The 25,521-nt window shown below is 40.3% G+C and overlaps 1 protein-coding gene across 13 annotated transcripts in view; it reads right to left on the bottom strand.

The window, feature by feature from the left end:
* Positions 1-25,521, bottom strand: part of KALRN (kalirin RhoGEF kinase) — a 514,059-nt gene that overhangs the window by 153,272 nt on the left and 335,266 nt on the right. For 12 of the 13 annotated variants that reach the window (XM_057430160.1, XM_057430159.1, XM_057430148.1 and 9 more), the window contains exons 15-24: positions 22,620-22,786; positions 16,951-17,070; positions 14,057-14,275; positions 9,400-9,549; positions 8,336-8,450; positions 5,795-5,910; positions 5,069-5,191; positions 2,258-2,440; positions 1,607-1,725; positions 317-383 (exon numbers count right to left, since the gene is read on the bottom strand). In XM_057430160.1, coding sequence (XP_057286143.1) covers positions 317-383; positions 1,607-1,725; positions 2,258-2,440; positions 5,069-5,191; positions 5,795-5,910; positions 8,336-8,450; positions 9,400-9,549; positions 14,057-14,275; positions 16,951-17,070; positions 22,620-22,786 — 1,379 coding nt within the window. The remainder of the gene's footprint in view (positions 1-316; positions 384-1,606; positions 1,726-2,257; positions 2,441-5,068; positions 5,192-5,794; positions 5,911-8,335; positions 8,451-9,399; positions 9,550-14,056; positions 14,276-16,950; positions 17,071-22,619; positions 22,787-25,521) is intronic. The other variant, XM_057430150.1, reaches the window with a different exon arrangement.

The raw sequence follows: 25,521 nt of genomic DNA, 5'->3' as shown, positions 1-25,521 counted from the left end.
TTTTACTGAGCCCTAGGACATTGCTCTGACTCTGAGGGGTGAGTGCAGCTTTGTAAATAAAGGCACACTCAGGTGTCCCTGGAGGTGCAGACATTTTCGGTCAAGCATGGGGAACACAGGGCATGGCTCAAGCCAGTGGGAGACAAACTTCCTCTGCTGGCCACCCAGCTCCCTCCACCATCAGGACACAGCTCTGAGGCTAGTCATCAGTGGAGGTACCTTCACACACTCTTGTCAGGAGTCAGTACAGTGAATATCCACAAAGGATACCGTGTCTTTCCTGAAAATGCTGGAGACTTACTAAACTGTAACTTACCTCTAAGCATTCATGTAAGTCCCTGACATAAGCTTTTTCTGTCTGAAGCAGCTCAGCCATAATAAATCTGTGGGGGGGGAAAACAGTATTTCAGGTGTTTTGTACAAATGCCTATAACGTCCAATGAACAGAAACCAAAATATCCTTCTGTTGTCTTAATTAAAGCATTTGCACTCTAAACTTTCAGCTACCTTACTTGGCACCTTTCAGGTCTATGAATGAAAAGCCACTACACACTCTAGTCCATTTTAGGGTTATTTTCTAAATATCTGTTTTGAATGAAAGCCTATTAAGTTGTATTTTTGCAGTCCTGAGCTGTGATTTACTATCTACATGCCTATCCTTAACAGTCAACTGATTCTCAGAATTTTTTTCCCCAGGAGTAAAGACTTGAGATTCACCAACAAACGTGCATCTTCCCTAAGTCAGTGGTAAGGGACCCTGCAACTTGACCTTCAGTGGCAATACAGAGAGATTGGGAGACACCATGACTTTGAAGAGGCTTCAACAGCTTGGTATCCAATGAAAGAATCTAGACTACCGGGAAGCCCAAGAACTACATCCGTACTGTCTGAGGCTGGGCATCTCAAAGCTGAAATGCCTAATGTTTTGTGCCTGTGCTACAGGCAGATCAAGTAAACCCGCTGTTTCCTAAAGCAGAAACAGTTTCTTATCAAGGTTATGCCCTTGGTAACAATTTCAGAGAACTGTACGCACAAATGATTTACAGAATATTCCCACAAAAAATTTAAGACAAAATACTGTGAAATTAGACTGTTTCTAGATTTATGTGCAACAAGCATTCTCAAAATATTTCCTCTAGTATGAAATATTTCCAGTTCTCCACCCACCAAAATTTGAACCTTAACTTCAAGTGAACTTGTGTGTCACTGAAAGCCAGTTCATTCCTCAGGACATCACTGAAGTTTAGATAATACCTAGATGTATAAAGATGCCTTCAATGTTTTTCCTGTTCATTTTACTTTTGACATACAGCCAAAAAGAAACAATGACAGTGAGTATCTCCATTACATCAGCCTCTAATTGAAATGCTTGACTTATTCCTTTCCATTTCCAAAAGTTAACTTCTGCTTAAAACCAAAATAAATTCAACCTGTATGTTCTGAATTTCTCTAGCCTACAAAGTCTGCCCTACACATGTAGACTTATCTCAATAACTTCACAACTGGAAGGAATTATAGGGCTGTCAGTTAGTTCTGGTCACACAAATATCATAGCATCATTCTTAGATAATGCATCATGGCAGACTGTGAGGGTCTGGGGACATACTCTTTCTTTCTGGCCGACTTTCTTTTTTCTTCATTGACTTCATGACCTGCATCTCGCAGCTTTACTTCCCGGTCAGAAAGACTTGCTGGAATAATATCTAGTTCTAGGTCCTTGTTATCCTACAAAAAAAGTGACAGTACAGATTTTAAATTCATTGTAATCCTACTGTTGTACAAAATTTTTTATTCGACCTAAAAGAGCTGAGAGATGAGGTCGGGGATCACTTTTTTGTTTAGCTAAAGGACCAGAGAATGGAAACTTTCAGCCAAAGCCCGAGTTTGAGTCAAGGTAACAGCATGGCAACAGTATTTATGGTTTATGCTAAAATTATGCAGACTTTTATTCAAATAATGTGTTTCCCCCTCCTTCCCAGTAGCTGTATGATCATATGGAGAATGGTGCAAACATTTGTTTAGAAAATCCTTTTGATCTTCATCTGTCTCCTTCTCATATCACTGATCTGCCAGAAAAGAACTTTTTCTCTACAGAAACAGTTCTGAGCTTGGATTGAAGCTGAGTTCTGAGTTGGTTGGATTTTAAGAATTTCTAGTGGACACACGATAACCTGCAGCATTCATACCATATCCATCACTTCCCTCTGTGATCTTCAGCTTTGTTATGAAACCCCAGCAGGACATGGACTTACGGTACCTCTGTATTGATTCCAAGGGCTTTTTCCAGGGAGTAGCGGTATTTCCCCATCCTGAGAGAGAAGTCGCGGTAGTGTTTGTCAACGGTGGTGACCCACTTCCTAATTTCAGTGGCGTGTATATGTCCTTTTTCTACAAAGCTGTCGGCCAGCTGGATGAGGAGCTTCACTTTCTCCTTTGTTTGCTGCCCAAAATATGGTCATCTGTTATGTTGCATTATTATTATTTCCTTTGCTTGTAATTCACACAGCAGTCAGAAGCAGCTCACAATTTTTCATACATCATTAAAGAGTGTCTGTACTTCATCTTATACAGAATCAAACGCTTTAAGCTTTGCCCAGGAAAACATGAAAAGAATTACATTTTTGTAAGGACACTTATGAAGCTGCATGAGATTCAAAAAGTCAAATTTTCAAACCACACACACAAACACACAAGGAAAACATGGTGGAAGTTAGACATGCCTCCTTCCCACAACCAAAACCTTATTTGTTGTGAGCCTTGGAGTAGAAGACAGGATTTAAAAATCACAGCTCCTAAAATAGATGAAGTTACTCTGAATCTACACATAGGTGATTCTGCAGACCTACGTAGGCAGGTCATTAATACACCACATATCAGTCCCGGAAGTGAGTTTGAGTCACTACTACTCTGTTTCAGAAACAAACAGAATTTAAATCTGAATTCCAGGTCTATTATAAAATTCTTCATTGGTATTTTAGTTCCAGTTAGAGCATTACAAATTATAAGATGCCTGAACTCCAAAACATCTACTGAGCCCCCAAACCTTCCAGAAGTCTTTTCCACTTGTAGTCTTACTGCCCCTTAGTCACTGTGGTTTTCCATGTTGAAGAACTTCGTGCAAATCTGGCACAAAGGAGCTAGTTGTAAGTTTTATCTTAGATTCCAAATCTATCCCAGGAACTGAAGGTGCCTGGACAATATGTTTAAGCCAGCTTTAGTACAAAATGTTATAAAACCCTTAGATAGCAACTGTATAGACTGCATCCAACTGTAATGCACATGTTAATCCTCAAAAGCAAAAGGGGAATCAGTTGTATCCCCAGAGTTACCGGCAAGGTGCTTTTCAGAGATGGGGAGAACTTTCCATGCTGCCTGAAGCAAGACATGCTGTCAGGTACTTGACATTATCAGCAATTTGGCACAAATGGACAAACGATGTCAGACCAGAAAACATCCATCAGATTTCAAACACAGAACTGAATTTTAAAAATTTCACCAGCAAAATAAATTAACAGCTGAATCAGAGGTCATCTTAGCAAAGTATTTGAGTATGTAAGCAAGGCTAGATATGTAGAAGTAAAAATCATACTTCCTCTAATATTTAAAGGGCATTTCATTCCCAAAAGCTACTGGCTTTTTTGCTTTCCAAACAGTTGTTTAAGTCAGAAAGTTATTGGGATCAGGAAGGCTTTCAGTTACAGCTTAATTTGAGAATAACATCAGTCTGGAAGTGACATGCATTTACCAGATTGCACATGGTAGTGAAAACATTCTAGGTCAGCAGTAGGAAAGTGATTTACTAGAGCCCTAGGGAGCAAGACTAGATGTGTCAGTGTAACAAAAAGTCAGTAACAGTCAATAAGGAACAAGGTATAAAACTCAGTCCTAGGCTAAGGGTGAGAAGTACTTTGGAAACTTCATGATGAATTGGGATTATTAAATTTTGGGTGACATGGTTTAGTGTGAGGTGTCCCTGCCCATGGCAGGGGGAGTGGAATTAGATGATCTTAAGGTCCTTTCCAACCCTAACTATTCTACGATTCTGATTTATAAACTGAAACATAATTTCAGGAGGACTGACTATGGATGTTTAGAGTCCAGAAGTACCATTAAAGGAATTTTGCACAGGTCCTGTCTGATGAAATTAACTTCCATACATTGCTAATTATCTCCCATTTTCACAAACATGCAAGCTAAGCAAAAAGGAAGCGGACAAGAACACCACAAAGCCTGTGAATCAAACCCATGCAAGTATGGATAACCTAATGAAGAATATAAGGATTATAGAAGATCAATTTCAGGACACAGTGAAACGAGGCTACATAGTAACAAGGCCACAGTCTTGCTGTAGTCTGACGCTGCAATTTAGATCCTTATCAGTGACTTTTAATACCACTGTGGATTTACTGTCTGTGAATTACCTATGGTTTGAATTAATTTGTCTGAAGCAGATCCAATCACCATTCCTCTGTAAACGCCACCAGATTTCTCAGAATTGCTCCATAGAAATTAATAGATCCTTGGTAATGCAGTTTTTTATTAAAACCAGTTCACCCCAGAGTTAACACACCCATTTATTTGAAGTATTTCATTGGGATCAGCAGACTATTTGTAATGAAATAAATTATCATCTGTGATCAACCCAGCTGGAATTAATGAAACAAATTGTGGTTGTAATGACAGAAGAAAGAAGGAATCCAAGATGAACATGGATATGTTCAGATTTATTAGTTACTTTATTCTGTTCTTATATGATTGATTGAGGATGGAATTAGGGCATGTCTCAGTAGATCACTGTGAATTCTGTATGCAAAGGAGTTCTTCCTTCTGATCAGAACAAAAATGCTTTATGATCAGTGCAGACCAAGGGCAGAAAATCTTTTTGTGCCTATGCCTTGCTAAAAATGAAAGATCACAGCTCTCAAAAGACATTTATCTTCTGGGCTAGAAATGTCAGGAGTAAAGAACAAAATCAAGACAATATTATTACAGAGATTTAAGGCATTGAAATAGGATCATAAACATAGACTAAGACAGATGCTGTAATTAGATTAAAGTCACTGTTTACCTTGGCGGGTACTCTGAATTCCCCATATTCCTTCATGAGTTCCTGAGTTTCTTCTGCTGATTCCCCTGTGGAGTTGTGAGTAGAGAGGTAATACTCGCCTGTTTCTTGGATCCAGTCTAAGGCCTGTGAATGTTAAAAAAAAAAGAAAAAGAAAAAGAAAAGGCAAAAACAAAGGAAAACCGAAACAAACGGTCTTTGTCTTTCACGAACTAATCCTCTGACAAAAGCAAATCTGCCAAAGAGAGGATAGTAAATCTATTGGGACTTAATACTGTGTATACTAGAACAACTTCTGGAACACACAAGAAGAATATAGTAATCAAAGCAGGTAGGAGAGGATACAAAAGGTAGTGTATGTTTCCTAGAAGAAAAAGGAGTGTAGGGAATTCTACTTATATACAGATAAATATGCATGCAGAGAAAGCAGTTTTCTCATTCAGTAGTAGCTCAATAAAACAAGTTTGCTCTTATATTTATTTTCGAGCAAATGAAAAAAAAAAACCCACAGAAAATAATCTGGCCTGGCAAAAATACTGAGTTTTGTTGTTGGATTTTGGAATTTTCTTGAATTGTTCTAAAAAGCTTTGTCATGTTTTCCAAAGTTACAGTTTTTAAATATAGCTTGAGGCTGCAGCAGGAACCTCGCACAGAGGCATTAATTAAGCAGATACAGGAAATACTTACACGCTGTCAGGACAGAAAGACAAAGTAGAGTTTTTACACTACCTGCTTGGCACTGCGCTCAAAGACAACATATTGCTGGCACTGATCTAATCTTCGTTTTTTCAGGGTCCAGAAGTGAAGGACCCGGTTCTCCCTCTGCAGCAGCTCACTCAGAATGGCTGTAGGGCAAAAGAAAATGTCTTCATGATTAGTTATTCTCTGAGTGCTTACAGAAATAAGCCATAAAAAGCTGAATTTACTCACTCTGCCTGGAACACATTCCCAAGAGCAGAGCCCCTGAGGTTGAATCCATGCCTTTTTTTTTTTCAGAATTCAGAATTACAAAGGGGCAGCTTAAAAAACCAAACCAAACTAAACCCCAACACACAAAAAAGTGCAGTTGTGTGGTTATCTGGTAAAGGAGAAGATGCTAGAACAGTGTTTGAGATTTACACCAGTAGCTGCACTGGGGTACATAATTTCTAGTCCTTCCTGGTACTGGTTGACATAGGAAAAATTGTCTTTTTACTGCCTTGTCTGTTGCTCTGCCCACAGGTAGTACTTGGCACCAAAGCCTAGTGTCCCATGCAGAGCTCTGGTCATGACTGAATTTAATTCAGACCTGACCTCTCAGTTTGAAATACCTGATAAGGTTTCTTGTACAGCTGCTCTGACTGATGGCCCATTATGTGCTCCCTATGAAGTTACTGCTGGGCTAGGATTTTAAGTTGAGGTCTGCTACTGGTCCTCTAAACTGTTTTCTGTGTGAGGGGGATGTGACAGACACCCAGATTCAGGAAGGGACTGTCAGGAGACCTGCTACTCCCTGGAGTCTACGACATACATGTTCTCCTTCAAAACCCAAATGCTCAGTCAGACTTTATCAACTTGATAAAAGGGTGTGATTTGACTCTTTAAAAAGTACCATGTGTTTAACTTAAAAGATGACATGCAGAGAGAGTGCAAGAGATTTACAGTATGTTACTAACATACACCTTAGTTAAACCTGACTTTTTCTATTTAAACTGAGGTAAGCCATGTGCAGTGCGGTTCACCCAGCTCTGTTTGGGTATGGAGCTCAGGTCCCCCTTGGCAGGTAAGGCATGGCAGCCCTCCTGCCCTAACAGCCAAGACAGCGTCCACTAGAGGGGGCTTAGGCACAAGCAGCAGGGGCAGCAGCTGCGCTCTTCTATTAGAACACTGAGCGTAGTTTCTCAACCACTTACAGTGACTTACGATCATTTACAGCACCTGTTAACAATCTTTCTCATCCTAAGCGGTTCTCGAATATACTGATATTCATTGCTTATGTTACCAACACTGGTGGTAGCAAACAGATTTGGATGTATCCCTCCTTATTTACAAGTGTAACACTGATTTAGGTCAAAAAATCTGTAATACTTAAGTTAATTGCAAAACATAGCCTAGTCGCTGCTGAGGACAACAGGAACTTTGAATGACAAAAGAAACTCAAACTTTGTCATGGGTGCTCTAGATCAGGTCTCTGCATAAACAGTCCAGTCTATGCCAAAAAAAAACTAATTTTGTTCTGCATTAATGACTTTGCTTGGAAGCATAGTAAGTATCCTACTATATGGTTGGTTTATTACAAAACTAAAGTGCACACTCAAAGATTTTCTTTGGAGAGAGTCACCAATCACAAGAATTACATATTTGGCTTAGGAAAAGATTAATATAGAAGTTGATTTTTATTTAAGTGAGTAACTTCAAATAAGCTCAGTGAGGAACACTCACAAGCTTTTATCAGGTGCACATTTAAGGGCTTACTGATTCAGGGGTTAACTAACTTTCCCATGATTTTCAACTATAGGGAACAGTTCACAACAACAAGCATTTGACATAGTAGCGTGGGAAATTTGAGCAAAGTCATGTTAACACTGAAGAGCTGGCATTGAAAAGAAGGAAAATAATCTCTTCAGTAGCACCTTTTTCATCTTTTGGGTAAAACCCAAGCTCCCATCCCTCCCATATATAATGATCACACTGCTTTTAACCTGTATCTTTCTGCAGCTTGTAAGAATGCAATAATAACAAAAATGTTTTATTTTTGCAGAATCACTCAGCTCATTTGAAGCATTTCTAGGCAGAGGTTAATTTTTAATTAAGCAGAGAAGTGAAAACATTTTTAAACATCTCAGATGTATCTCCTGATTGTAAACAGTTCTCTTCTGTCTAAAGGAAAGTAACTACAGTCAAATACTTTTGCTGGTGATTGTTTGATGTGGTATGACATTCAACGGGACAAAAAAATAGCAGATCCATCCTACGGGCAAACAACTTTGGGACTCTTCTGACAAGAGAAGCCAGAAAGCACCCATGTTTCAAATTCTTTTTCTTCTCCAGTCCACTACCACTTGCAGCAGCAGAGTTCTGTATAAGAACTCATGCCTAGCAGAGAAGGATCACTTTCTGAGATGCCTCATTACCATTGCTAAATGTGTCAGGCATATGTATCATTTCAGTCACAATGGATAGAAAAACTTAAGGTGCCTTCTCAGCATGCTCACAAACTTTAGGATGACCTCACAACAGAAGGAGAAGCAACAAAAACCTTCAATGCTGTCACTGGATCGGTGCACTAACCTTTCACTTGCTGCTCAGGCCCCCTTGTATGGCTTGCTACTCCAGGCATGCTGACATTATTCCTGTGGATGTACTTGAGGAATACTTCTGCATTCCTTCGTGCCAGTGTACAGGCCTAAGAAAAACAGCCCCCAACCAAAAAGAATCAGTGAAGATGAGCAAAGAAAGCAAAGGGGACCCAAGGGAGTTCTCTGATCATTTTGCAGGGAGAAGTTCTCTTTTGTCTGGGAACATGAGAGCTTCAGCTAAGAGGCTAATAGTCAATAAACTCAGCCAATAAATGAACAGACTCATATATGTATTGAAACATGAGTAATTTTGAATATAATGGCTGATGGTTTTATTAGGGAAATTAATGGCAATAACAAACCAACTGGTCATAAAGAGCTAGTACAAAACATTTTCAATCTAATCAAAGCTAACCCCATCTCTCAGGAAAAGTACTCATTGTTTCAATAAAATGTACAATCCAAAGGCATAGTTTCTTAAGCTGGGCTTGCAAGCAGAGTTTCATGTTGTGTATCAATTTCAGTGGAAGGTGGGAGGCTGATTATCAGTCGACTTGTCAGCCTGTCAGCTCCACAGCTCTTACAAAGCAGCACCTGGAAGGCAGTAGGAAATCTGTCTCTACCCTGGTCCTGCCCTGCAGACACACAATTGCTTCAGTTGTTAGTAGTTATTCAGTTATTGGCTTCAAAGACAAAATTTGAAATGCTGGATGGTTTGTATAAGCCACCACCAAAAAGACGTGTAATACCTGTCATTTATCATGCTCATCATATGCAATTTTGAGTATTTGAACTTTGAACCAGCACAACAACTAACATCCTCCAACTGCAATGCAAATGCCACCTAATTAGCCCTGATGACATCTGAGATATGCATTAAAGATAATGCTTATTACCCCTACTATAAAAATGCAAAGCTGGTTTAGGATTTATACAGCCAGCCAGTAGCTGAAGTAAAAGTATACCTCAGGGCCTCCTCTCAAACTCACTAACACTGCTCTAAATTGAGTACTTAATGAGGAACTATTCTGATTTACTAAAGAACTAAAATGAGACCTTGAGAAAAGCTTCCTTCTGTTCCAGGTGTTTGCTGATCAGAGGGATGACGTGGTCTATCTCAGATGCTGGTCCAAGTTTATCTCGACCTCCACACCAGTCTTCATCCCGTCTGTATTCTTGTTCCAGACTCTCTAATACACTGCACACCTGAAACATGCCCATAGCACAATAATTCAGTTATCTACAGTCGTAATCAGGAGAAACATATTCAGTAAAAGTCTATGACCAATGACATTTTAAATCTAAATGTTTTGGACTGTGGGCCATGGCATGGGGATAACTGGGTATGAAACAGGCCCTGGACAGAGTGATCTAGCAGTTTTTCTTACCCATAGGGATCTCTGCTCTTTGGGATATAACTTATCTGGTTTAAGGGTGGTGAATTCTTCTTCTCTTCCAATGGATAATGAGGGGGAAGAAACTCAAAACTCCAAATTAAGGCAGAGGTCAGTCTGGCCCCAGTGGATCATTCAGGAAACAATACCCATTCTGGAAGGGTGCTTTAGATGTGTTTAAATCCTACTGAAGTCAAGGAACTTAGCACATACTTAAAGAAAAACACATGCTTAAATAGGTTCCTGAAACAAAGTCTGAAGCTGGAACTAATTCTTTTCAGCTGCATGTTAGTTGCTCCCCATACAGCTTTTCTAAAGACTGATGGAAACCAATAGACATTAAATCAGTGTCACAACCTAGGTGGATGCAGGTGTTCCACTGTACAGGGCTTACACACATATCTTCTATCTTGGTAGAAAAATGGGTATGACATAAATAAACCAACACAGTCTGAAAATTGTGTGTGCACTGGCCTCAGACAAAGCTGCGTTTTATACATTACAGATCCTGAGAACAGCAGCAGCCTGTGGAGACACTGAAAAAACTGCAACTGGAACTTTCCTCTTCTTTCCCAGTTAGCTCTCCCTACACACTCCAATGTTGAGATTACTCAAGATCCAGTCAGTTTTTGCTAGGAGGCCAGCTAACCATGTTCACCCTTTCCTTGCTCACTCCTGCAACTTTTATATGAACACAGTTATAACTCAGAGGTTCCCACATGAATAAGAGCATAGCCTGGAAGAGACTCCAGCATCATCCACCCCCCTATTGCAGACACATTTTCATATAACTCCATTCATTAACATATCAAATTCTGGTTTTAAACCAGTGAGCTGAGGTGAACTGATCAACTTACCCTGTTGCCAGGCTGTTCAAGAACCTTATGAATTTAACAGAACCTTATGCATTTAACCATCTGAAATCATAGAATCATAGAATCGTTAGGGTTGGAAAGGACCTTAAGATCACATAGTTCCAACCCCCCTGCCATGGGCAGGGACACCTCACACTAAACCATGTCATCCAAGGCCTCGTCCAACCTGGTCTTGAACACTGCTAGGGATGGAGCATTCACAACCTCCCGGGCAACCCATTCCAGTGCCTCACCACCCTAACAGGAAAGAATTTCCTCCTTATATCCATCTAAACTTCCCCTGTTTAAGTTTGAACCCGTTACCCCTTGTCCTATCACTACAGTCTCTAATGAAGAGTCCCTCCCCAGCACCCCTATAGGCCCCCTTCAGATACTGGAAGGCTGCTATGAGGTCTCTATTCAGCCTTCTCCAGGCTGAACAGCCCCAAGTTCCTCAGCCTGTCTTCATATGGGAGGTGCTCCAGTCCCCTGATCATCCTCGTGGCCCTCCTCTGGACTTGTTCCAACAGTTCCATGTCCGTTTTATGTTGAGAACACCAGAATTGCACTCAGTCCTCCAAGTGAGGTCTCAAGAGAGCAGAGTAGAGGGGCAGGATCACCTCCTTTGACCTGCTGGTCACGCTCCTTTTGATGCAGCCCAGGATACGGTTGGCTTTCTGGGCTGCAGGTGCACACTGAAGCTGGCTCGTGTTCATTTTCTCATCAACCAACACCCCAAGTCCTTCTCCACAGGGCTGCTCTGAATCTCTTCTTTGCCCAACCTGTAGCTGTGCCTGGGATTGCTCTGCCCCAGGTGTAGGACCTTGCACTTGTCATGGTTAAACCTCATGAGGTTGGCATCAGCCCACCTCACAAGCGTGTCAAGGTCCCTCTGGATGGCATTCCTTCCCTCCAGGGTATCAACCGAACCACACAGCTTGGTGTCATTGGCAAACTTGCTGAGGGTGCACTCAATCCCACTGTCCATGTCAGCGACAAAGATGTTAAACAAGACCGGTCCCAACACCGATCCCTGAGGGACACCACTCGTTACTGGTCTCCAACCAGACATTGAGCCATTGACCACAAGTCTTTGTGTGTGGCCATCCAGCCAGTTCTTTATCCACCGAGTGGTCCATCCATCAAATTGATGTCTCTCCAATTTAGAGACAAGGATGTCGTGTGGGACAGTGTGGAATGCTTTGCACAAGTCCAGGTAGATGACATCAACTGCTCTACCCCTGTCCATCAGTTCTGTAGCCCCATCATAGAAGGCCACCAAATTGCTCAGGCAGGATTTCCCCTTAGTGAAGCCATGCTGGCTGTCACCAAACACCTTGTTGTTTTTCATGTGCCTTAGCATGCCTTCCAGGAGAATCTGCTCCAAGATTTTGCCAGGCACAGAGGTGAGACTGACTGCTCTGTAATTCCCTGTGTCATCTTGTTTTAATGCAATCCAGCATTCACCCTCATACAATAAGGGAGAGCAAGTGCCCCATATCTTATTTAGGCACAAAAAAGGATTTCAATTTTACTTCTTAAAAACTTTGGCACTCTATTGGGCTTTAGTGACATAAAATATGGAAGTATATGGACTGCCTGCGATCCACATCTTTCTGGAAAGGATGGTCCCTGAACATGCAAGTACCATTTCTCTGTTAAGATGATGAGAGAAACTAATATAAAGTAGGCTGTCAATGAAGTCAAAGCGAAACTGGGCTATTTGAAAGCCAGGGCTCCACCAGTTATATCAAAACTGTAGCATACTTGAGGAAGACAGGCATGAAAAAGTTTGGCTGGTTGTGTCAGTCTCTCCACCCTTTTAGATGTTTTTTGTAGACTCTCAGAGAATTCAGGATCTAGTAAATTACTCAATCCACTGTCATCCCATCAGGGAGCAGACCATTAAGGACCACAGATCAGCTGTGCAGCTCAAGAGAAGATGACAGACTACTTGCAGCAGTGAGTTTACAAGCATTTGAAGACTGAATAATCTTTGCCCTAAACATTTGCCAAATAGACACAACTAATAAATGAACTGGTGGGCACTGCAGGATGCTTGTCTAGGACTTGGAAACATGAAGAGAGACTGTATTAATAAATTGCTGGCTATGCATATTCTGATCAGCACATTTGACTGTCTATAAAGCACTAATGAATCTGTTAATGGTTTTCATTTCTCACAATCCTCCACTAGCAGTAATTCATTTCAATCTTGAATGCATCAGGGAACGTAAATCTATTTGAAACTCTTCACAGTGAAAGACATTAATCTTAAACAATCTTAAAAATAAATTAAACAAATGACACCAAAAAGTGGCCCAAAGGTCATCTACAGCCTTGATGCTAAGGAAAAAATAATCTCTTACCCTAATATATATTTAGTGTTTGAGTACCCACACTGTGACAGTAATTTTCACTGACTACAGTATAAATGGCACCTGTCTGCACAAGGGATGAATAGTTGCACTGTACCAGCAATCAACTGGAATGCGTTTTGCAATTCATAGACACCTGGAATGAAGTAAAGTTGTGTCAACATATAATGGATACTGCTGTAATTGTGTTGCAGACAGATTTAAGAAAGATCCCTTCATATCTTGGCATCTTTTTTGGCACCGTGGTGAAAAACTAGTGAAAACTCTGTCTAGTACTGCTCACAAAGTAACAAGTAAGTAATTGCACGCAGTTCTCAAGAAAAAGCAGATTTATATTCCTCAAAATTAACTCTGATATCCTAAAAAAAGGGTGGCATTTCAGAAATGTTGCCTCTTTGGAAAGGGGACAATTAAAATAACTTAAGGACTTAGATTTTTTCACGGAAATCTTTAAGATGAAAGTCACTGCAAATTGCTGCTCTCTTTTGTTTGGTAGGTTTTGCATTTTCCTTTTTGTTACAATACTTGTCAAAGAAACAGTTTTGACTAGTTCAAACTATTTTCCATATGTGGCTCACCATTGCTATGCCAGTGGAACAAATGTCCTGTCACTTAATTTTGCCAATGCTGTGAGATCGCTTACTGGCAGAAGACCCCCTGTGCTCAGGGTCAGTAGAAAACCCACACCTACCAGCACTGCTACACTGTGCACTGGAGTGCACTCACATTAGTGTTGACGAGCTGGGAATCCCTGAGGGCTCAACACTGGCCCTGTTCAGGTGACAGAAAGGTTTGTATCCACTAATATGTGGATGAAGACATGTGAACATATGTGAAAATACAAACTGCAGCTTTTAGGGGTAAGCAGGGCTGACTGAAGCCACACTCTTCCTACTTTTAGGATTACTCATGGAAAATGGAGAAGAATAAGTACTGCTCCTTAGTGGTATTATCAGAGGAGGTATTTGGAACAGTTGAACACTGTGCTGATCTTGGTGAGAGGCAATACCTTCTCACCATGTACGGGGAGTTAAATCCCAGGCTGTTGTGATATGCTATGGCACAGATATGACACTGTTCAGCTCACCTGTTCAGATGTTTTATAGAAGGCCACCGAGGCATTGACAAGTTTGAGCCTGTCTTCCATCTTCAGCATCAGCTGCTGCCAGTGCAGGGCCACCTTTTCGGCACATTCTCTGATAGCATCAGCATCATAATGCCCAGCCTGTAGCAACACTTCAGCTTTCTGCTGGACTTGCAGGGCACTCTGGTGTGTCTTCTGTAAGGAAGTGGCATGAAAGAGGGACTGTGTATGAGGGGAGGAAAGAGGGGTTGTATAGATGTGCCAGATGTATGGTAGAAAGGTGAAGCGAGGTGTGAGCATGGAGATGTGAGAGAGTGAAAGATTTTCAGAGAGTTATCTTCAATTAGCAGTTACTTTCTGCAAAGCATTTTAGTTTCAATTATTCACACACATTTGCAACATGTTATTAAAGCTTGGGACAAGCAAACACTTAACACTACAGTCTTAAATGGGTTAGCTTCACTGATCAGCTACTGCCCCTTGCGCAACAGCCTGGGGTGGGGTTTCTGCTGGATCCATTTGGACAACCCCAATGCAGGGAGCTGTTGTGCTGAGCTCCCACCCAGCCTGTACTCAGTGCTCACTGCATCCCACACAAGCTGCAGATACAAAAGCAGACACTAAAGGGTGTGCAAACTATGGGCCTAATCACCCTAATTCAACTCTTGCCAGGCAGTTTGATGCCATCAGCAGCTTCACTTAAGCATGAATTGTCCTGTCTGCAGGACACGAAACATCAACCCCAAAAGATATGAAGATGCCTTGATAAAAGGCACAAACTATATTGCAAATATCAGCCCCTACAAGATACATTTCTGAAAGTCAGGTCACTCATACTGGAGCTACTCCATGCTACCTTTAAGGGCAGATCTGTGGGGAGTCAAACTGTTTTTTCTCCACTGTTCCCCAGTTTACTCAGTAGCCACTTTACAGACAGGACTGAATTATTCGCTTCATTCCCCAGCCTACACCAGCTCCTGATGGTTACAGCTTCCTTTTTGAGCTGCTGAGAGGAAAATAGCCCCTGGCCCTTCACAGCCTCCTGAGTAACTGTGCTGAGGCATGGTTTAGTCCAATATTTGATTTTAATCTTCTGAACAGAAGCCCTAAAATCTCCCAAAGACTCCTCTGTTCAGCATCCCATTTGTAACTGCTGCTGACAAATTCTCATGTGATACTTTTATGATCTAATCCTTGAACCTGGAAAGAAGCTTGAAATCATCTGGTAATACACTGATGAATAATGTAATGCAGAGAAAGCTATTAGTAAAGAAAGGATTAATACTTGGCAGAAACATCTAGGAAGATGCTCAAGAACAACTGGTTAAATTTAATATCCAGCTGCTTTACTGATGTTACAATTGTAATACTTGTTTTAAATAGACTTTAAAGGATTTCAACTGAAAATCAATCCCACATCTAGAATGCCTTTAGAGAATGGTCTGCCTTGTGTGCTTTACTGATCTCTTTCCCATATTGAGCTTTAAACAATTTAAATATTTAATCTCGTGATTTCTTCCTTTGAAAACTTATTTTTCCCTTACTGTGGCATAACCCTCTTCTCTATCTGTGATTTGCATTTACCACCAAATACAAGCACTTCCCCAATGGCAGCAAGCTGCAATAACACAGCCAGTGGGTGTCTTATTCCCCACTGTCGTCTGGTGATGGCTGCCAAGATGTGGTCAGCACAGCTTGGTACCAGTCAACTCATTCAGAATTGATAGAACACTTCTTCCTTTCCCTTAGGAGCTGCAATAGCTGCTCTTTCCTTAGTGTGAGTGGAGCTGGACCAAAACAGGCCAACAGCTGAGACTTAAACGCTGCACTTACTAGGAACACTATAATACATATTGCCTTACGTAAAGTTCAGCAGAGACATAAAGACACCCCATCCCCCAAAACCTCCATTATGGAATGATTATTTTCAAAGTTTAAAGTTTGGGTTAGTTTTGGTTATTTTCAAATATATATAAACCACAGAAAGGGATTTTCCAACTTGTCTGGTCTGTAAAAAGCTAACAATTAACATAATCTGGGAAGCATGTACACCCTCTTGAGCAGGAACAGGCGAAAGCAATGAATCCCCTTTCTAGCAACTGGAGTGAGCATAACCTGTGAGCGTAGGGTTTGTTCATAATGACAAAGATATATAAAGTAATGAGCCTAATTACAAATCTTCCTGTGCTCTAATCAGGGGAGTCCAGAGCCCTCCACTACTTTCTCATTCAAAGCAAAGCAGCCTGAAGCAGGTGCCACTCCTCCTGCCATGTCCTGGCCCTGTGAGTGAGGCAAATGTGTTGGCTCACAGCTAGTTTTTGAGGGCCTTGTCGAAGATGTGTTACTTCAGGGCAAGCAAGGGCAAAAGCTCAGTTTAGCAGGCAATTTTTAAAAATTGACCCTCTTGCCTCTTCTTCAACATTACGTGGGTTTGAATGTCTCTTCTGCTGTCCACAAAAGGACAGCTGAATGAAACAAAGATTTCATGTGCCAGCATTATCCAGTAACAAAGATATTCATATATAAACACTTAGAAATAATCTGTGGATCATGGATATGGAAAGAAACTGACTTAACAAAGTTTTCTTATTTTCAGAACACTCTGTGACGTTTAATCTTTTCTTTTTTTTTTTTTTTAACCAAAGAAATTATCAGAAGATGCATGAGTGCCATTTTTATGAATGGAAAGGCTGATATCTGACAGGGAAGAATTAGCTGCAAATGATAAAGTTATTTATTTAACTATTAACTTCCAGCAGCATTACAAGTTTAATGAGATTTTCTAAAGTTTTTATTCCTTCCCTTCCTCCAAGCAAGCAACAATTGGTGCTCAATAGGTAACCTTTTGTATGGTATTCACCTGGGAAGGAGAAACTAAGTTAACTTATTCATGTTACCTCTATGGCCAGCTGAAACTGCTCATGCTCTCGCTGGAGCTGCTCAGCTTCAGAGAGGGAGCTCGCATTGACGAGGCTTGCATTCAGCATCGATTCACCATTCCTGATCCAGCCAAGCACCTGTAAAGAAAGGATGTGCTTATGGAAAGGTTGCTTCAGTACAAAGGTTTATGTAGTCACTGATCAGAAAAAGCTTTGGATCTGGCTAACGAAAAGGTGCTTTGCTCAGTGTCGTCTCAGGCTGAATCAGTGAGCAGAAAGAAAGCCTAGGTAAGGACTTGATAACATACATTTTTAGATGGCAAAGATGCTTTAAAGAAGTTATTGCTTTAAGAATTAAACTCCGAAAGCATTTACATGGACATTCAAAAAGCAAAGAGCTTTCATTTCCAAGTTTTGATTACAAAAAGGAATGTTTCCCTACACAAACACCCAGGGCAAAAGCAGAAAGTACAATAAGGGAGATTTGAAATTAAACATAAAGATCTCTCTTTCTTTCAAATTTCCAAATTGCATCATGGACCATGCAACTCCTTTCTGCACCATGTCCCTGACTTTGTTCCACACAAAAGTCAGAGCTTAGCCTTAAGGAGGGAGAAGACACAGTTGGTTTCAGCTAACACAGAGTTAAGATGCAGTTGGAGCTTCCACCTGCACATACAGCTAGGAAGAAATCCCAGGTCTTGAATTTAATATTTAGTCAAGAGGCTTTACTTCAGGAATATTCAGATTATTTGTAGACATGCCAAAAATGCTGTAATGACTACAGAGTCAAATCCTAAATGTGCATAATTAATCTATCAAGCTTGTACTTATTCATTTAAGAAGTAACATTTTCTGCTATTTTAAGACACGTTTGGAAAATTAGCAACCAGAAAACACATGCAAGTTCTTTGCTGTGTTGTTTCAAAGCCTATTTTCTACCTGTGTAGGTGTGAAATTATTCCAATAAAGCAGTAAGTTGCTGAATTCAATTCACAGATGCACAGGAAATCCTGGCTGCCCAATCACTGCCCTAAATATAGCTTGTGACTTACAAGGCTCCCAATTGACTTTGATGCAATATTCTACATAATAATTTCCCTTTTGTACATCATTTTCACCAAGTGATACATTAAATTGCCTGAAATAAATCGGGATTTTTTGTTGTTTTGGATTTTATCCCTCCATCATGTATCACCCTCATTATAGCCATTCAGTTCCCTGTAGGGTAGGAAAATGAGTTTTCCCTAGGAGGAAGAAAGGGAAGCCATCTATACACATAGCTGACCCTAATTTGCTGAAAATTACATTCTGCTCAGTACAACAGTGTGGAAGATTTCATTTGTCAGCTTTCTCTCTTTCATCAGCAGGTGTTATTGTTCCTGTGGGAAACGCGACGAAGATTTAAAGGAAAAGAAATCAGGTTATCATATGGCAATCTTTTTGGCTGGCATCTTCTATAATCCATCAGACAAGAAAAATACATTGTTGCCAACTACGTGGTACCAAAATCTGAAGTTAACCAAAGGATCACAGTGTTTGGGAAAGACTTGAAGTGAGGACATGATAAAGCAAGACATGCTTTCATTTTTTATATACCATGGTATACCCTGCCTTGGGCTATTTAGAGTGACAGAAAACACTGAGTAGGTAAGCTAAAAATGCAGCAGCTTTTTATTTTCTCTTCTTCTTTTCTTTTTTTTTTTTTTTTCTTTTCTGAGCTGAAATTTTCAAAAGCTGCCACAGAGGTTTTAACACAGATTTCACACAAATATCTGAGTCTCTAAATACTAAAACAACAACAAAAAGAAACACACCCGAAAACTCAAGTCTTAAAGCAACTTGATAAGTAAAAAGCCAATAGTAACAAGTTCGAACAAGGAGGAAGAGACCACACAACTGATTATGGTCGGAAACCAAACAGCTAGGTTTCCTCTAGTGTTAATCCCTCTGTACAGCTGTTTTGTTGACTCCAAAAATATCCAGGGTAAAGCAGTTCAAGTCAGGCTTTTATGGGCTACATCTTGTCAGCAAAGGTTACAGCACTCAAGTCTTGACTAAGGCTGCTGCCATTACTGAGTTGTTCCCCTCTCTCCTTTCCCCAAAATGCGGGTTCAGATGCTCGCTGTGGAGCTCCTACACTCCCCTTCCAGGCCCCGTGAGCACCCAAGCACTAGCAAATTTTGTTTGGAAGAACTTAAGTAATTACCCCATTCCACTTCCAAAAGTCTAATGCTTAAATGTCAGAACCTCATCAGGGATTGCACCAGCTTTTTCCATAGTCATGTTCTTCTCTTAGCTTGTTTTCCTCCTCTTCTTTTGTGCATGTCTTTCAGAATGAGAAAAATTCAGTTGCATACCCAGAGCTTCTTAAGTCTAAGTGCAAAAACCAGTCACCTACAGAGCCTTTCATTGTGTCACTGGCTTGGAAGGAGATTGGGAAATGGTTGGAAGAGAGCATTTACACACTTGTATCTGGTTTACAAGACCTGCACATAAACTGACTCCTACTTACATGGCGCTTAATAACTTTTCATTGAAATATGCATAGGAGCTAATTAAGCACCAAGACACTTCTCCAATAATTTCCTGTATTAATATATTCACCATTATCTGGCAATGTGCATACAGGCCAACAGCAAAAGGTGTCTTTAAACAGTCATTTACTTCAAATTACAGATTTTATCAACTTTGTAGAAGCGGTGATTAAAAAATTCTGGAGATAAATAAATCTTATAAAACTTATAAAAAGCCTAACTATTTTTTTTTTTTAATAATGGAGAAGCAGAAACACACTGACAGCATCTTAGATAAAAGTCACTTGACGCTGGAGAGCAATTTCACTTCAAGGCATGGGTTGTCAGATCTGAGACAACTCCTACCTTTGACTCCAATTTGCTTAAATCAGGCTACAATTTTGTATACTGCTTCTCTGTAATTAAATAATAGTATCAAATTCTTTTAAAATTCATACCCTGAAACTTTGCTATCTTCACCGAGCATAGAATCAGATGCTACAGGAAAAATAAAAAGGCACCCTTTACGATGGTAAAAGATTCTTAAGTTTTAAAGGCAAAATGACGTTAGTGAATCTTTTGTATCTCTGGACCCTTAGAAGCTTCTTTGAGAGGCTCTTACTACCAGAAATAAAACATACAAAGGTACAATAAGGGGATAGGAAAGCCAAACAGCTGCAAACACAGCATTAGAGAGTTTGTTTTTTAAACTGACCTCCTCAAATCTGTTCTCCTATTACTTTTATGTAAGCAACCCAAGCTCTGTAGTTTCTGTCAAAAATGAACGGGGTCCAAATGAGGGGAAATCAGTCTTGGCCAGGATCTTTCTTAATAACAAAGTGTATGTGAATCACTGATCTATACTCTTTCCACTCTAAAGCAGTTCACAGATCATCTCATTTGGAATTGTTCTGCTATAATGGCTGCAAACTTACATTCATTGTCTTGGCATTCAAAGCTTTGGTGCATATGACATAAAGCAGAAATCTCTGGTAAATGAGACTTAAATAGATAGAGACAGTTAAAAGACTTTGTATTTCCATGAGCCATTATATCAAAATGCAAACATATGTACACGTAGCAGCCTTGACAAATTTTACTATGTCAGCAGAACTACAGTAGGTGTCTTACGGCAACCACATATCATCTGATTCACAAGAGTGAGAGCAATTTGGTAATGAGATCATCCATCGTCTCAGATGCACTGAAATCAAAGTGAAGGAAATCTGGATCGGACTGGAGATGAACTAAAAGCCAAAATCAATATACTTCCCAAATTCACTAAATGGTTGGGAATATGACTCATCTAAAGGAAACCAAATAGATAGGGCACAGATACATTTGAATTTGCCTCTTTCTAAGGGAAACTCTAGCTCTGGTAATTTATATGTTAATAAGCAAAGGAGTCTTTAGTATTCCCCTGAACAAATAAAATTAGTCTTCACTACTGGTTTGCTGAGGGGTCACATAGTAATGAAAGCTCTGATGGTCCTAAGCTCCATTAAGGAAATACTACTTCAAGGCACCCTTCTTCTCCCACAGTATTATATAGCTCAGTACATAGTAACTATTTCTTTTGGTTAGATTTTGGTTTGTAAAATAATTAAGGCCCAGCTGATACTTGATAATGAAGCAAGTAACATCAGGTACCTACAGAGAGTGCTGCACTGCCACTGGATGGCTCCAAAAGCAGCCACAGGCTGACCAACTGCATCCTGGTCGAGTGGACTAGTGACACTTGGTCAGATAGCAGTAACCTGCATTTCTATCATTTCTGCTACACATATTACTCCTATTTTCTATCGTAAGTTAAAATGCCTCCACTTCATCATAAATCTCTAACACAAAACTCCAAGTTTAGCTGTGTGTGAGTAACTTTATGAACCTAGGGGGAAAAGAATATACGTCATAATCATGGTAAGGTAGTGACTATATCACAGAGTCTGTGATACTTACAGGCAAACCAGACTACAGAGCTGTGGAGCTTCATGAGCAGTTGGCTTTCAAATATCAGAAATGCAAAATGACTACATTTTCAAAATAAAAATTTAGGTGAGTACTTTCATTTAGGGTTGCAAAATTTTTACATCAAAGTGGACTTTGAAAGAAAATGTATGCAGTGGTGTTGGTGCTGCCAGTTTCTAGGTTGAGAGTTGTCTGAGAATGAATGATTTTCTCCCAGCAATGATAAAAAAATTCAAATTGTCACTCAAATATTCACTTTTGAAGACAGAATAACTATGATCATGTGTACTGAACACTCAGAATATTATATATTTATACATACACATATATATATATATATATATATATATATAAACAAAGAAACAAATCTCTTTCATGAACACCTTGGAGTGAACTACCCCCTTGCCCCAGTACTGGTAAAATGGAAACCTGGTGTCTGGAAAAGTGTTTCCGGTTTTTCTAATGAAATTAAGCCAATTCCATTGAAATCCAGACATACATTGAAGTGTGAAGCCACCTATGGATTAGGAAGCTGGAAGCATAGGATTATCCTGTGTAGCAAGGGAAACCAAAGAAATCTGAGGCATCCAAATTAAGTATCAGGGGAAACTTAGGGAAGCAGAACACGAATGCCTATGCTAGGATGAAATCTGGAAGAAATGTAACAATACAAAGATGGCTAAACAAGCCCTAGCATCTAGAGACCACAGACAGAACTTATCATCTCACCCAGATGTTACAGATTTCTGCAGGTCAAGAGATGTACAGCGATAAATGAAAAGGTGAAACTACTGTAATATCAGACCTCACAGCTCAGTTATCCTTTGCTTTGGGCCAGTTCTTCACATCTTAAAACAGTATTCCAAACAGTATTATAACAGTATTCCAAATCAAATCATTATATTCCCAGAACACATGGGGTTTGAGGCAGCTTCTCCAGTTGAGAAATTATGGGGTCAGTTCTCTGCAAACTTCTCATAACTATTCATGAAGACAAATATATGCACACTAGAGGGAACAGAGCTCTTCATTATTTGTAAAGGGTCATGCTGCAATCTGTCAGGAAATCAAGTACCGTTAAGGAAAGGGGGATTCAGATTGTTCACCTAAATGTATGTGATTTGGCAGAAGCTGGTTTAACAGCTTGCATGTATGTAATGGCTGAAAACACATTTCAGACCCTTATGTGTGTTTAAAAACTCTCACCTGCTTGACTTCAGCTTGTAAGTGCCGGAGCTGTAGGCACTGTTCTAACCTCTTGTGAGTTTGGTCAGCATTAAGCTCCAGCTCATGTTGTTTCTCATGAAGGAATTCCAGCAGCTCTTGAACTTGAGTTGCAAGATCAATGTCTTTTTCACAGATCAGCTCGATGCCTGCAACATGCAGAGAAAGAGATCATTGCACTTATTTGAAATTCCAATTGTCACACAAATGTAAGCTTCAAAGATTTTTGCCACCTAACGCAGTGATTTGCAACTCTCTGAGAACTTCCTCACTAAACTTTCTCACATGCAATATCTGGCTTTCCCAGTTTACTGTTCTGCATCACTACATTTCTCTACAAGGTGGTGTTTCTCTGGTGCTCACTGCTCACCCATCAGCACCTTGCTAGTAGGACATGATTTGACTTTGTAAGAACATTGAATTAAAAAAAAAAAGGGACAGAAAAACCTCACCTTCTTACAGTAATTAACTTATACTTCAGAAAGGCATGGTGAAAAGAACTTATAAGAGAAAAAAGATGAGGAAGAAAATAGAAAAGTGAAATATAGGAAGTAAACTCCAGTGACCAGAGTGATACAAGTGCATGGAGCTCCACAGTGCAAACTTTTTTCCATGTGTGCACTTTAAAGGATCACTAACAACAATCTAGTTTAAAACCAGCCTCTAGTTCTTTCAGAATTACTACACAGACTGACTTTCACTCAATCCTCACATACCAGAGAGAAAAAGTGGCATAGTACCACACTCCCGTCTTTGTATTCTGCACAAAACTGCTAAACTCCTGAATAACCTGGCCTGATTTTGTAGCAGATCCTGACTTGATCAGGAGGTTGAAATAGAGATGTGTCGAGCCACCTCCTAGTTCCTGAATGTTCCTATGACCCTACAAGCCTTGTGTGTAGTGGTTACATGAAATACAATGCTGAGCTTCACATAGAATCATAGAATAGTTAGGGTTGGAAAGGACCTTAAGATCACCTAGTTCCAACCCCCCTGTCACAGGCAGGGAAACCTCACACTAAACCATGTCACCCATGATCTTCCTTCTTTATTACATTGGTATGATAGCATTGCTAGTACATTACCATGTAATTGTGAAACTTTGGCCTGGAGGAAATATGATGTCATCCCATGTTCCTATAATCCCTGTGATTATAAACTAATAAAGACCTGTCTCCTCCCTTATGGACGTCTACTGGAATTTTGCCATTGGCCTTAATACAGGAAGGATCAGGAACCTAATATAATCAGATTGCAGTAGTGCTGAGAAAACACTAAACTTTTCTCCAAAGCCATTTGATTTAATGGAATAAAAGGACGTTAAAAAAAGAATGTGTTAACTAGAGGCTACTGTACAAAAGGTTTGGACACTGCTTTTAAAACTCATTTAGAAAGATGTCTTTTCATCCCCCTTTATCCTCCTTAGAGACTTGTGACTTCCATTCTCTCTCACAGTGATATCTATCATCTGCTCTCGTGAGACCTCACTTGGAGTATTGTGTGCAGTTCTGATGTCCTCAACATATGAAGGACATGGAACTGTTGGAGCAAGTCCAGAGGAGGGCCACAAGGATGATCAGGGGACTGGAGCACCTCCCGTATGAAGACAGGCTGAGGAAGTCGGGGCTGTTCAGCCTGGAGAAGAGAAGGCTGCGTGGAGACCTCATAGCAGCCTTCCAGTATCTGAAGGGGGCCTATAAGGATGCTGGGGAGGGACTCTTCATTAGGGACTGTAGGGATAGGACAAGGGGTAACGGGTTCAAACTTAAACAGGGGAAGTTTAGATTGGATATAAGGAAGAAGTTCTTTACTGTTAGGGTGGTGAGGCACTGGAATGGGTTGCCCAAGGAAGTTGTGAATGCTCCATCCCTGGCGGTGTTCAAGGCCAGGTTGGACAGAGCCTTGGATGACATGGTTTAGTGTGAGGTGTCCCTGCCCGTGGCAGGGGGGCTGGAACTAGATGATCTTAAGGTCTTTTCCAACCCTAACTGTTCTATGATTCTACACAGAGGACAGTACACAAAATACATATGACTTTATGACCAATCCTATCCCCTTTTTCCTCGTTTCTGGTTTTATCAGAAAAAAACACGTGAATGCAGGTGACTGACTTATTTCCTTTCCCAGCCAAAACAAAACAGTTTCTTCATTACCAAATAAAGTGGAATGCCCCCTGGCTTCCCATTTATAACTGGAAATTTAATATACATTTATATTCTTGGGAGTGAAGTTCCTTTCAATTGCCAGACACCAGGCCTTGTTGCTACAATTAGTCTGCATATGGTTCTGTATCCTCAGGACATGATGGCTTTTTGTATGCTTGACTTCACCACACCTATTTGATATTAAATGCACAGTTTTCCTTCATGCACACTCAGCTGGTATGGTTTTGATTGCGCTAGCTCATCAGCAGCAACCAGTGAACTGCCTGGGATGCTATCCAAGGGCAGCCTGCGCTCCCTATGATGAATGAGCTGCCCTTTCTTGCTTGTCATATGTCACACAGATTTATTCTGCAGTGCCAGTGCATGTGGCGAGAGCACTTATTCTTCTCAAAGACTGGTTTGCAAAGTAGAAAGCCTTGTTTTCAGAATAATTTCACACACATAATCATTGTGTTTTTATAGACAGAAAAGTGCAGCTGATCGATTTTCTGATAAACTGAACTTGGTTGCCATTTTATTCTAATGTCTCAACCAGAGCAGCAAATACCAAGTGAAGGATAATGAATTGAAAATACTTTTTTTTAAAAAAACCCTGACCTCCAGATCTTACATATCTCCTACTAAAACCAAGTATTTCTTTAAAGAAAAATTATTCTGATGGTGAAATCAGGCTAATCCAAAGCAGGTTCAACCACATGTGCTAAGAGTAGTGGAAGGAA

This window comes from Pezoporus wallicus, unplaced genomic scaffold (genome assembly GCF_028554395.1).
Source record: "Pezoporus wallicus isolate ANWC-B61680 ecotype Strahan unplaced genomic scaffold, APGP_CSIRO_Pwel_v1 contig_5261, whole genome shotgun sequence".
In the NCBI taxonomy this organism is placed as follows: Eukaryota; Metazoa; Chordata; class Aves; order Psittaciformes; family Psittacidae; genus Pezoporus; species Pezoporus wallicus.
Note: the sequence above shows the minus strand (reverse complement) of the source record. Positions and strands in the feature narration are given on the sequence as shown.